The 13,196-nt window shown below is 34.3% G+C and overlaps 1 protein-coding gene across 1 annotated transcript; it reads left to right on the plus strand.

The window, feature by feature from the left end:
• The first annotated feature begins 8,900 nt into the window (after positions 1-8,900).
• On the plus strand, positions 8,901-9,769 carry LOC118896401 (olfactory receptor 13D1-like). Its single transcript, XM_036854171.1, is given in 2 exon segments — positions 8,901-9,537; positions 9,540-9,769. Coding segments are annotated over 2 exon segments (867 nt in total).
• Positions 9,770-13,196: the final 3,427 nt, after the last annotated feature.

Here is a 13,196-nt window from a genome sequence, read left to right on the forward strand (position 1 = left end):
CAGTAGCTACATGGTAGATATCCATGAGAGGATCCACTGAGAGAATTATTTTTATGAAATATACTGCAAATGTGAGCAAGGGCACTAGGGTTGATCAAACCACTTTATCTTTGCTTTGTTACAATTTGCAAGTAACTTTAGAGGACTCAAATTTGAAAGTCTCAAATAAATATATCATTTTTAACATTACCTATCACTCATCACAACTAAAAAATTGATCAGTAACTGTCCCTCTGGCATTCAACACATGCATCTGCAGTGGGAAGGGAACTGGGCCATGCTGACCTGCCAACTCCTATATTCCTGCCATACCCTGTACTTCACTCACCCCTACTCTACCCCAAGCCTCAGGAGAAGTAGAATGTGCTACCTCAGCCCTGGATGCAAATGAAACACCCAAATATGAGCATGGGAGTGACAGCTCTAACCCTTGAAAATATGAGCACTGCTTCTTGCAAATATTGTTTCACTTTGTTTTATAAGAACCTGTGCTGCACGTGAAAGCAGAGAGCACACAGTCGTACTGCAGCAGCATCTTCTCTCATCTTGAGATAAATTTCACTGTCTACTAGATAGCCCTCACAAGATATCCAGTAATGGCCATTTCCCAGTTTAGTATGAATATGAAACCGGGCTCTGACAAGGGATGATATTAAAAAATATATTTGACAAGTAAGGCATAGGCAACAATGAATCAGACTAGAAACCCAGCTGGGATGACATATTAGGTGGTAAGCAGAGTAATGGTGTTATCTGTATCACATTTTAAGAAGATCCACCATACCATTGTCTGGGAATATATTGAAGGAAGGCAAGAGTGAAATCTGAGAGACCAGTTAGGAAGTTGTTGTAGAAATGCCACTTCACTCAGGAGCTCATGGCTTATGAGCTATGCATTACTCATTTTTGTTTCTCCCACAGCTTTTTGGTCTGCCAATGTACCTGCTGAGGTAAACTGACTTAAATATACTTATCAAGAAAAACAAGCCTCCTCTAATTTTGATGGAATTACCTTAAAGGACTTCACAAAACTTTGTGTAATTAAATTCAATAAGTTATATAGTTCTATCTTATACAAGCAATTCATATTTTCCCCAATTCATCAAGGAATAGATTCCATTTTTTGGCAGTAGTGATTCATTTTGATACTCTTTCTATTGATTTTTATAGCTTACTGAAACAGGATGATTATATGTCTGTTTTATTTACCCAAACCAATTGAAAGTGATTATTTATAACATCAACAGTAGGCAAACTATACTCAGACTCACTGACCAGTAATCAAATATAATAATGTCAACTGTCTTTTATGGAATGCCTATTAAATATGAAGAATCATAAGTACTCTATCACATACCAACCTTACAAGGTAGTTATAATACTCATTCTGCAACTTAAATACCTTATTCAAGATCATCAATCTACAGGTCAGGAAACTGGGATCCAGTGTATCCAACTCCATAGCCATTCTCTTCTTATAATTACAAGATGCATATATATATCATCTGTATAATTAGAATAGCAAACACCCTTATTGAATACCTACTATGCATCCATAACTATGTTAAATTCTTCATATGTACTGCCTCATTAATTCTCATAATAACAATATCAGGTATTTTTAAGTTCCTCATTTTACAGACATGGAAACTGAGGCTTAGAGAGGTGCAGTGACCTCACTGAGGTCGTAGAGATAGTGCCTGACAAAGCTGAACTGTCTAACTCCAGAATCCAATGTTCTCAACCATCTCACTCTTCTGCCTCCTAAATGACAGAAAATGCTTTGCTCCAGTAGAATCAGGCAAAACCAGTAACCAGAAGTATAATGCATAGGTGAGGTCCTTATTTATCACAGAGAATCTCACAATCCTAAAATATTCTCTTCAGCAATACATGTTCTTAAATATTTTAACAAAACACATGGGGAATAGCTGAAAGAACTAAAATATTGTAGCTTGGTACAAGAAAGACTCAGAAACAGCAATCTGGAAGTACTCAAAAAGCTGTCATGTAAAAGGAGCATATACTTATTCTTGTTCCACAAGGAAAGGTGAGAGTTGCATACAGAGAGTTATATATATAGTTAAATGTAAAGAACTTTCTAATAATGAGTGCTTATTGAGAGAATAAAGTGCTCTAACCATCACTGGATTGGGGGGCAGAAGTAAAATGAACATCAACCATACTATAGGTGTGTTTCTGTAATCTCATAAGGGTTAGAACTAGATTAATTTTAAGATGATTTCCAGATATGAGATGCAATCATGTAGGATTTGACTATTCCACTAGTATGTTTGTATAAGAGTATGTATTCAATTATCTTTACCTTGATTGAGATTATTCCAAAATAAATGAAATATAGCATTCCCCTTAAAGAATAAATTAGGATTGTCATTGCAGCATTGTTTATATTTAAAAAAATGAAAGCAAGGTAGATGTCCATTATTTGAAAACAGATTAAATAAATCTTGAAACATGAATATAATAGAACACTATGGGTTGGTCAAAAAGTTCATTTGGGCTTTTCCATAACATCTTCTGTAATATATAGGCATTATAATCATGTTCCTTGAGTATTTGATGATATGTGAAAAAATGCTTATGATTTAATGTTAAATGTAAGAGGGTGTAAATTACAGATAAACATAGAAATTTTATGACCTATAATATAACGCTTCCCATGTTTATCTTTAAATTTTTTGAAACTGTCTTTTTCTATCAACTACGTCCAAGTTCATCCCAATGTTGATCATAGTGCCTGCCCCATAACAGGTGCTCAAAAATACTTGGTAAATGAATAATGGGAAAAGAACATGACATATTTTTAATAAAGTATTTTGGAAAAATTAGTTAATATTTAAAAAATATCAATCTGTTCTATGCATTAGACATAAAACAACATAGTTATGATAAAACAAAACCAAATATAACCATAGAAGAAAAGTTCATTCATATTTTTCAGGGATAATATGATAATTTTAATGAAAATTTAAATAGCATGTCAAAAATAAGAAGGAAAACCACAAACTGGAAATTTGAAGAAAATTTAAAAAGTGTTACTCTATTAAGAGTTCATACAAATTAAGAGGAAAACTATCAAAATACCAAGAGATAGTTAAGCAAAGAGTATAGATGCATAATAAAAGGGAAAATATAATAAATGAACATAAAGGAAATAGTCAATCTAACTACTAATCATAGGAATAAAAAGTAAAACAAAGTAATGTTTTATACAAATAGAAAAGAATAAACACCTTCTCTTGTTCTAGAAAATATATAAAAATGGTCTGTGCAAATACCGTAGTAGCAGGGTGATAAAATGTTAAAGTTTGGAAAAATAATTTTGCATATGTACTAAGAATTCTCTCAATTCAGATCTTTCCATTCTATAATCCCATCTCTAGAGATTAAGTTATTTCCAGTAGAAGGAAAAGCAGATTAGATTGCCTGATACACAGATAGCAATGGTCATTATAACAAAATCTCAAAATATTAAAAACAAATTAAATTATCCAACAATATTAAAATTAAAGCCTTGATTATTCTTCAAATGTTGAAAAGGAATGTAATAAAGACTGAAAAGTCACAGAAAATTATTGATATAAAATGGCAAATTCTAATTAAAATTTATCCATACTGGTATAAAGAAAAATTATTTGTGTGTGGTTGAGAATTAACAAAAATATGGATGATAAAAATAGTTTAAAGAGGTAGAATGACTTTAGGATTTTATTAGGATTGAACTAGTATTATTTGTGGAATAAGAAGAAAAACAAATTCTTGGGGAGAGTTTAACTTTTTTGAGAACTATTGGACATATTCTGATTTAAGCCCCAATATATGTTGAGGTCATCAAATAGTTCAAGAACTATTCCAAGAAATGTACGGCTGGGGAAGGTTTGTGTTAACTCAGGATAACTGGGTTTTTGGAACAAGCAGAAGTAGGGAACTTTATCTCTAGAGACTCCTAAGTTTCTGACTCACAACCTTAGGGACTAAAGAAGTTTATAAAAATCAGTGCTAAATTAGCTTCCAAAAGAAGCTGAGTCTCTTGAGTAAGTGTTAACTTTAAGACAAATCTTGGGAAACTAGAGTTGCATCATTGATCTTCTTTTAATATCTTGTATTTCCCTCATGCCTCTTAAGAATATTCATGTACAGACAAATTGCCTGATTGTGGCTGTTCTTTCTCACATTTCTTTTTAGGAAGGAGCAACAGTCTTTCAAGTTGAGAATCTTCTGGTCTTATTTGAAAAATGCAAATGAAATTCAAATTCTTGGGAAATTTTTCTATCACATAATAGAATGGAATGGTGTGAATGAATTTAAATGACTTTAAAAGACTTTAAAACTCAGTCAGAAGGTAAGATAAAGAGAGAAGTTTTTATTTAAATTATTTCACAAAAAAAACATCCTATCAATAAATATAAAAACTTTTGAGTTGAGGTGATCATTGTTAGTGAGATTATGAAAATACATATATATATTTATATATGTGTAAAGGAAAAAAAGATAAAAACCCAGGCAACATCTCCAAGACCAGGATACCACTTAATTTTTTTAAATCCCAAAATATTCCATGGAAGAGACTAGTGAGGAAAAGAAAGCTGTTTGCAATGCAACAGACCCTTATAAATAACAGGCTAATGGCTACTGTATTCGAGTATTGAGAAGTATCAAGTTCACTAAAATCTTAAGAAAAAAGTAACTGGAGAAAGAGCCCCTGGTGATTTATACATTATTCACACATAAACTATGCTCAGTAAGAGTTTGAGGATATATTAGATAAACATGTTTATGGTAAAAATAGGATTAGAAACAAAAAATATATAACAGAGGGCAGAATTAATTATGAGTGTTAGTCTGAGCCCTAGAAGGCCAAAGCAAAAGAAAAAATATTAAAAGTTTTTGAGCTCTCATTTATATAATTAATCAAATTCCACAACCTAGATCTTAATTCTCTACACTAAATCTGAAAGAAATTTTGGGCATGTTTTTCATTTGAATTCATTATTGGGATAATGTTTTCATAAGTGGAAGTCAATGAATGTCTTCAATGTTTTCAAAAGAGGCAAATACATATTTAATGTGTATATATATCATATGGGTCCTTGAGTGCATCATATTAAATTGTGATTTTTATTTAAAAATTTATAAACAAGTAAACATCGTGACTTAGTGGTAAAAATGGGGGCTTGGGGATCATAAGGATAAGGGTTTAAATAATAGTTCTGGTATTTACCAACGATAAGATATTGAAAGTTGTACTTGACCTTTAAAATCTCAAAATAAATTCTTCATTGTTAAAAAATTCATAATAATACTTGGATTATTCTGAAAGTTAAATGATAAAAATTACATGAAGTGCCTAATACAGACTAGGACCTCACATGTTGTCACTTACTCTTCTCTTTGTGAGCTAAAATAATACATCTTTCCTTGTGGTATATTAATCGAAGATTACAGTTTATAAAATCTATAAATTGAGATTTGGCAAATCCATTTATCTTGGCAAAATATCAATTGTCTTAATTGATCTTTTTAGAAGAACTGGACAGGATAACAAAATTATTTCCCCTAGTGAGAATTTAGAGTATAGATGGTATCTGTTTTTCACTGAAAAATCTTAGTACTTTAAATATTAGATCTTTAAGTAGCCGAGTCAATAAAACAAAGCAAAAAAAATTCTAGAAAGTTAGAGGCTTTCTAGAAGATTACACAGCTTGACTTCTGGCTTGGATAAAAAAAAGTCACAGACTTTCCTTTAGGTCTGTTACAACACCAAAACAGTGCCTGGATGAAGTCCCACAGCACTGAACCACAGAGTGATTACTTCTAAAAGAACAGGAGTTGGGTGAGAGGGATTAGAGGACAGCTAGGATCCAGGCCAGTTCAGAGCCTTAACAAATAAGAATTTCACCTTCTAGTGACAATTCTGTTCTAGGCACCGATGGTCTGCTATCTCTTTTGAGACTATACGATTAAGTCAAGAACTCAAGTTCTTTATCTTGGTTTACCTCCTAAAAACAATAAACACTGTTAACTTGCAAGATTTTCAGAGTAGGGATTATAATTGCTCTAGGTCTACCAGAAATAGGGGGTTCCTACGCATAACTGGACAAGGCACACCAGTACAACTCAGCCTCAACGTGTAGTCTCTAGACACCTAAGACAATCACAGCACTGTTTAAATTGTTTTAACATTTTTTTGCTCTGCATTAATCTTCCTAACATTATTGGGCACCTGCTTCAATGGTTTTTTTAAATTATATTTTTCCTTTCTGCATATTTATTTTAGAAGTTTGGGTAATTCAGAAAAGTAGAAAAAAGGTCCCTAAAATAACCATTAATGTTTTGGATATTTCTTTCCAGTCTTTCTATTCTGTCTAGGTTATCTTGGTTTAGATTTTGGTTTTGCAAACAATGCTATAACTGTTTTGTTTCTGTTTTCACTTAATCATTTTAAATATCTTAAGTATCATTTTTGGGTTAGTATAAATTTCTCACAAATGTCATATTAATAGGTGCATAATGGCCCATCAAATGAATGTACTATAATTATTTAACAATTCTCCTAGCATTAGACAAGAATGAAAAACTCTTTTAAAAGATAACTTCCAATAACGCTAAAGATCTAGTAAAAATGGAATTACCCAATATACAGATACCATGGAAAGCGATTTTATTAGAAACTACAAAAAATCTTTTAAAAACCTTCATTCCCTTGTCCCCAGATTCTGGGAATCCATTTAGGGAAGTAAAGTTAAATGGGGAAAACATTTCAGGCACAATGCAATTCAACAGAGTGTTTGTTGACTGCTTCTTAAAAGGTACACTAGCATTGCAAGAGTAATGAAAACAATTCCCTCTCTACTATCCATTTTCCTCCCCGCCCCGCCATTTGAAAGCATTACAGCAGATTGGTGGTATCTCTTTAAAAAGTTTTCAAGTGAAATTTTTTGCAGCAACTATCTAAGGGCTGTTAGCATACCAAATGTACACCATAATTATTTTCTATAAGTAATTTCCAAAGAGAAATCAGCTTTTAGAAGATGTTCCTAGAAAAGAAAGAGAGGGCATTTGACCTGATTCACATCTTTCCTCTCAAAACTTCAGTACATACAGACCCCAGATGACTAAGATTCTTCAAAGCCTCTATCAGAATTTTATTCCCAGAGAAAGAGTAGATTGATATGTGCACCTACAGTCAATCAAATTCCAATCTTAATACCAAGTAAAAGTATATCCCAGCCTACCCAACACTCCCTACCCTCTTTGAAATGTATACCTACAAAGTAGGGTACAGCTTGAATTGGATGAGAGTCCTCCTTTCCATAGCCAATAGATATATAAATATTCTATTATGCTGATTGAATTGTCTCACCATTGTAAACTGGAGTTTTCACAGAAAGCAGCATAACCTGTTGGCAAATGACTATCACAGAGAGAAATGGCCAATCCTATACCAGAAACATAGCTACTGTTGTAAAACCCTAAATAGAAACCCATCCATTGGATCAATTTTTTTTCCTCTAGGGATATTTTTTAAGCTAGATAGAATATTTTGAGGATGAAGAGGTGTTTTCAAAATTATGCTCTTTTATTTATTTATTATAAAGAAGAAGGTCATCTACTAATATCTACTCTTTACATTTTTTCAAATTAAAATCATTTTCTCCATACTCTACAGCGCACAACTCAGATCTTGAACTGATATCAAATTCCTTTCTTGGAAAATATTGAGCCTAATTGCAAATTCAGCAAATGGAGAGGAATGACTTTCATAGGGACAGATAAAAGGCAAAATCGTCTGTGTGTAATTTGGTTGTTTGTATTTCTAAAATCTAAAGAAACCAAAGCTAATTGCAATATACGCTTACACAGAAGTCTCACCTCGAAAGCTCACCAAAATGTTTAGTTTTGCATTGTTTGCTACTCAATTACAATCCTACATACAACTGAAACACCAATGGCATGCTCCAATGGTATCAGAGAGACATGGTCTAAAAGGCCTTGCTATTCATGTGCTTATAGACAAGCAGCATCAGCAGCATCTGGAGACATGTTAATAAATTCAGATCTTAGAACTCACTTCAGAACTACTGAATGAGAATCTTTTTCAAAGATTTCCCATGTGACTCATCTGTATACTAAAACTTGGAAACACTCCCCTAGATGGGTGGTTCTCTTCCTCAGTTGCACAACAGAAACATCTGGAGGGCATTATTTTAAAAGATGCCTTATTCCCACTCCTTAGAAAACTTGCATAATTTTGGGAGGGCAATAACCATGCAAATAAAAAAGGGGGATGTAAATCAGAAAATGTAGATTTGAATAGTGGTTTGTCCACTTACTGTGTTTTAAAATACTTTTACCTCTATGAACTTTATTTTCCTCAAAAAATTATAGTGATGATAAAATAAGTAATACATGTGAGCATATTCATAAATTGTAAAACCCTAAACCAATGTTACTGTTAATGACTGGCATGGTATAAAATCAAATAAATCGATATTTTTAAGAGATTAAGCATGCTATCTCCAAAATAATGATATTCAAAGTAAGTCTGTGGGTCAACTGAATCAGAAATAACAAATGTTTATTAAAATGCACATAGTTCTTCCCTGACTCAGAACTTGTGCATCACAATCTCAGGATATAGAATACAGAAGTCTGTATTTTTAATAAACTACCAATGTAATTATTGCATGTCTTCTATCCCTAACTTATGAGCTAGAAGAGGAATTTGAAAAGCTAAACTCACAATTGTAAACCCACTCCAGCTAGTACTGACACACGTGTTGCCCTACCTCTAATTATCTCTTACTTTGTATGATAATACTACATAGACTCCTTAAACCCACATCTCTTCTGGATTACTCCAGGTATTAAAAAGTAAAATGGACAGGACCAATCGGACAGAGATTGAGTTCATTCTACAGGGACTTTCTGAGTACCCAAGAGCCGAAAAACTCCTTTTTGTGATGTGCTTGGTGATGTACCTGGTAATCCTCCTGGGGAACAGCACATAGATCATCCTCACTCTCCTGGATTTCTGCCTTCACACCCCTATGTACTTCTTCCTTGGTAATCTTTCCTTCCTTGACATTTGGTACACATCCTCCTTTATCCCCTCATCGCTGATACACTTTCTATCAGAGAAAAAAACCATCTCCTTCACTAGATGTGTTGTTCAGATGTCTGTCTCTTACACTATGGGGTCTACAGAGTGTGTGCTCCTAGCAGTGACGGCATATAACTATTATGTAGGCATCTGCATCCCTTTGAGATACACCATCATCATGAGCAAGGCACTTTGTATTCAGATGGCAGCTCCCTCCTGGGGATTGGGCTTTCTCAACTCATTGACAGAAACAATTGTAGCAATACGGTCACCCTTCTGTGGAAAAAATGTCATCAATCATTTTGTTTGTGAAATATTGGCTTTTGTCAAGCTGGGTTGCACAGATATTTCCTTGAATATGATTACTAAAATGTTGAGCGATGTAATATTTTTGTTTGCTCCATTACTGTTGGTATCTCCTACATTTTCATCCTTTCTACTGTACTAAGAATCAATTCAGCTGGGGGAAGAAAAAAGGCTTTTTCCACCTGCTCAGCCCACGTAACAGTGGTGACTGTGTTTTATGGGTCAATCCTCTTAATGTATATGAAGCCAAATTCCAAAGACTCTGCTTCTGACAAACTGATTGCCCTGTTCTATGGAGTAGTCACACTCATGCTCAATCCTACCATGCTCAATGACTGAAGAATACAGAGGTCCATTGAGCTATGAGAAAATTGGCAGCTAGACTGGTTCTGGAGGAAAGGGTGAGGAAGTTACATCTTTGAGTTTATGCGCAAAATAAGCTCTTATATTGGAGGCAAAGTTTTTTTGTTTTGTTTTGTTTTTAATTAATTAATTTATTTATTTATTTTTAGCTGTGTTGGGTCTTTGTTTCTGTGCGAGGGCTTTCTCCAGTTGCGGCAAGCGGGGGCCACTCCTCATCGTGGTGCGCTGGCCTCTCACTATCGCGGCCTCTCTTGTTGCAGAGCACAGGCTCCAGACGCGCAGGCTCAGTAATTGTGGCTCACGGGCCCAGTTGCTCCGCGGCATGTGGAATCTTCCCAGACCAGGGCTCGAACCCATGTCCCCTGCATTGGCAGGCAGATTCTCAACCACTGCGCCACCAGGGAAGCCCCCGGTTGCTGGTTTTGAATTTATTTTCTCATTTGATTGTCACAACAACTTCATAATGTAGACATTGCTGTATCCGTCTTCAAAGCACACAGAGGTCAAGTTCAGTTTTCCAAGGTCACACAGCTCAGAGTGAAAGAACAGGAATTCAATCCTGAGTTCCCTGGTTTTACTGCCCATGATTTTCCATAATACCACATTACCACTCCTGCTGCAGCAATAACTAAACTGACAAGTACTGATATAGTAAATAAGACATGAAAATATTTTTCCACAAATTTTTATTTCTTCAACACGAGTATGTAGAATATTAGGTAGAATAACATGCTTTATGACTTTAATTGAGGATCAGGTTGTGATTTCTTTTATTTTATTGTGCTAATGAGGGTTCAGTGGAAGAGATAATGAATAGGATTTTTTAATTAATACCCATTTCCATCTGAACATTGCTTCTCACTTTGTTCACAAACCTTTTTATTTATCATAATATGTTCCAATTGCTTCTTTAATACAGAGGCATTCTATGTGTTGACTTTAAAAGGAATTGATTATTTCCTATATGGAATAAACCATTAACCTTGACTTCCAATCTCTCCTTTTTATTGCATTTTATAAGAAATAAGTAATGTTAACTCCATCTTACTATTAAATGTATTAAAATAACCAATTATGAAATATTAGTCATAGGCAATAAAAGAATGAGAAAACCACAGTTACCTAGTATGTGTACTACTGAAGTTTACTCACATCAGGCCGACAAAACCACAATATTAATGCCTATAATCCTATCAAAAGCCTTAAGAGGTCTTCACAAAGTGAAGGCATAATCACAGGCTTATAGATATTTGGTGAAGTCTGTTGCAGAAAAGTATCCACTTGGAGATAATAAACCCAAGGCCAGATAACAGAAAATTTTAAAAGGAATACAAACTTTACTTAGAAGGGTTCCACATAGAAATAGAACTTTTGAGTCTTGGATAATTTCTATCTCTTCATCCATAGATCAGATTCACCCTGGCCTTATGGAGACAGTGAATGAAGACAGATGAGCGAATATGACTAGCTGAAATTAATCATTGCCTTAAGTCTCATCACTGTATTAGCTATTACTTATGCATACTTGTGATACTCTCTTCCATTCTCTCACCCTTCTATTACTCCTCCAATGGCCACAGACCATAGCCTTCAAAGATTATTATTAATGATTGGTCAATCTATTGACCCCAATCTAAATACCTGTCTTGATGAGGTTGTCACTCTTTGGACAGACTAGATAAACCTTTGTTATGATTTCCTCACATCCCCTAAAATTAATTCCATTACATCTTCTATCTCTTTCTTCTACACAAATGGGCAGCCCTCAACTTGGGTCCAAGCCATCACAACAATTTTACTGGCATTGTTAACAATTCCATGAAAAAAAGCAAATAAGTTTTGTACATTTATCCATCTGGTCCAGAGGGGGAATACAAATGCTATGAAATATTATGAGTGTACATTTTTAATTCCTTGTATATTATGGTTTATATAATAAGATATTTCACATATTTCAACACTTACACCCATTTAGTGGGCTTTGGGTATTACAAATTCTATAATATAAATATCATGTCTTTTCTTTCTAAGTGCTAATGAGTTCATTTGTACCCTTGGATTTAAGGAACCACATGTCAGGGAATAGAAGGATAAAAAGGGTACTAGTAGTTTCACTGAAGCACCCTGTAGCTTCTTGGAATGTACAAAAAAAATTGCAGCATCCTAAGACCAAAAACATACCACTAAACTCTCTGATATTTTTTTTTCATGACTGGCACTCCTCCACTCCACTTCTAATCAGGATATATTTCTACAGATCTTTATATTTGTATATAGACATTCACATCATACACACATATCTGCACATACAAACATATCCACACATTTAAAACAAAGCCACACATTTACAGAATACGTAACTGTTTCCATTAAATTTAGCTATGCTGAAAAAGTGGTTATATTAGTTTGCTAAGGCTGCCATAACAAAACATCACAGACTGGGTGACTTACAAAATAGAAATTTATTTGCTCACAGTTCTGGAAGCTAGAAGTCCAGAATTAGGATGTCGGCAAGTCTGATTTCTTCTGAGGCCTCTCCTTAGCTTGTAGTCACCTTCTCATTATGTCCTTTCCTCTGTGTGTGAGCACAGCTGGTGTATGTATGTGTGTCCAAATTTTCTCTTCTCATAATGATACAACTCAGCTTATATAAGGGCCTACACTAACGGCCTCATTTTAATTTAACCACCTTTATAAAGGTCATATCACCAAATGCAGACACATTCTGAGGTACTAGGTATATAGGGGGGAGGGAGGAATGGGGGGTTATACCTTCAGCATAAGAGTTTTTTTTTGTTTTTTTTTTTGTTTTTTTTTTTTCAGCATAAGAGTTTTGAAGAGACACAATTCAGCCTAAAACAGAGGTCAATAACAAATTAGCTAAAGATCTACTAAAGTTATTACATTTGTATATTACATGTATACAATTTTGAGTACTTAACAATATACTAAAAATGTTTAAAGTTATATTTACAATGAGGTACCACCTCACACCGGAAGGGTAAGCTGGGACGAAGTAAGAGAGTGGCATGGACATATATACACTACCGAATGTAAAATAGCTAGTGAGAAGCAGCCACATAGCACAGGGAGATCAACTCAGTGCTTCATGACCACCTAGAGGGGTTGGATAGGGAGGGTGGGAGGCAGACGCAAGAGGGAGGAGATATGGGGATATATGTATATGTATAGCTGTTTGACTTGTTATAAAGCAGAAACTAACACACCATTGTAAAGCAATTATAATCCAATAAAGATGTTAAAAAAAAAATGATGTCTTGGTGTGCTACAGAAGTATAAATGACAAGCAATTCAGAATCAAGGAATAATTTGCAGGAGAGGTGAGACCTAAACTGATTCTTAATTTGTGAGTAAGAATTTGAGAGAGAAGTAATATAGGGAA

The sequence above is a fragment of the Balaenoptera musculus genome, chromosome 6 (assembly GCF_009873245.2).
Source record: "Balaenoptera musculus isolate JJ_BM4_2016_0621 chromosome 6, mBalMus1.pri.v3, whole genome shotgun sequence".
Lineage (NCBI taxonomy): Eukaryota > Metazoa > Chordata > Mammalia > Artiodactyla > Balaenopteridae > Balaenoptera > Balaenoptera musculus.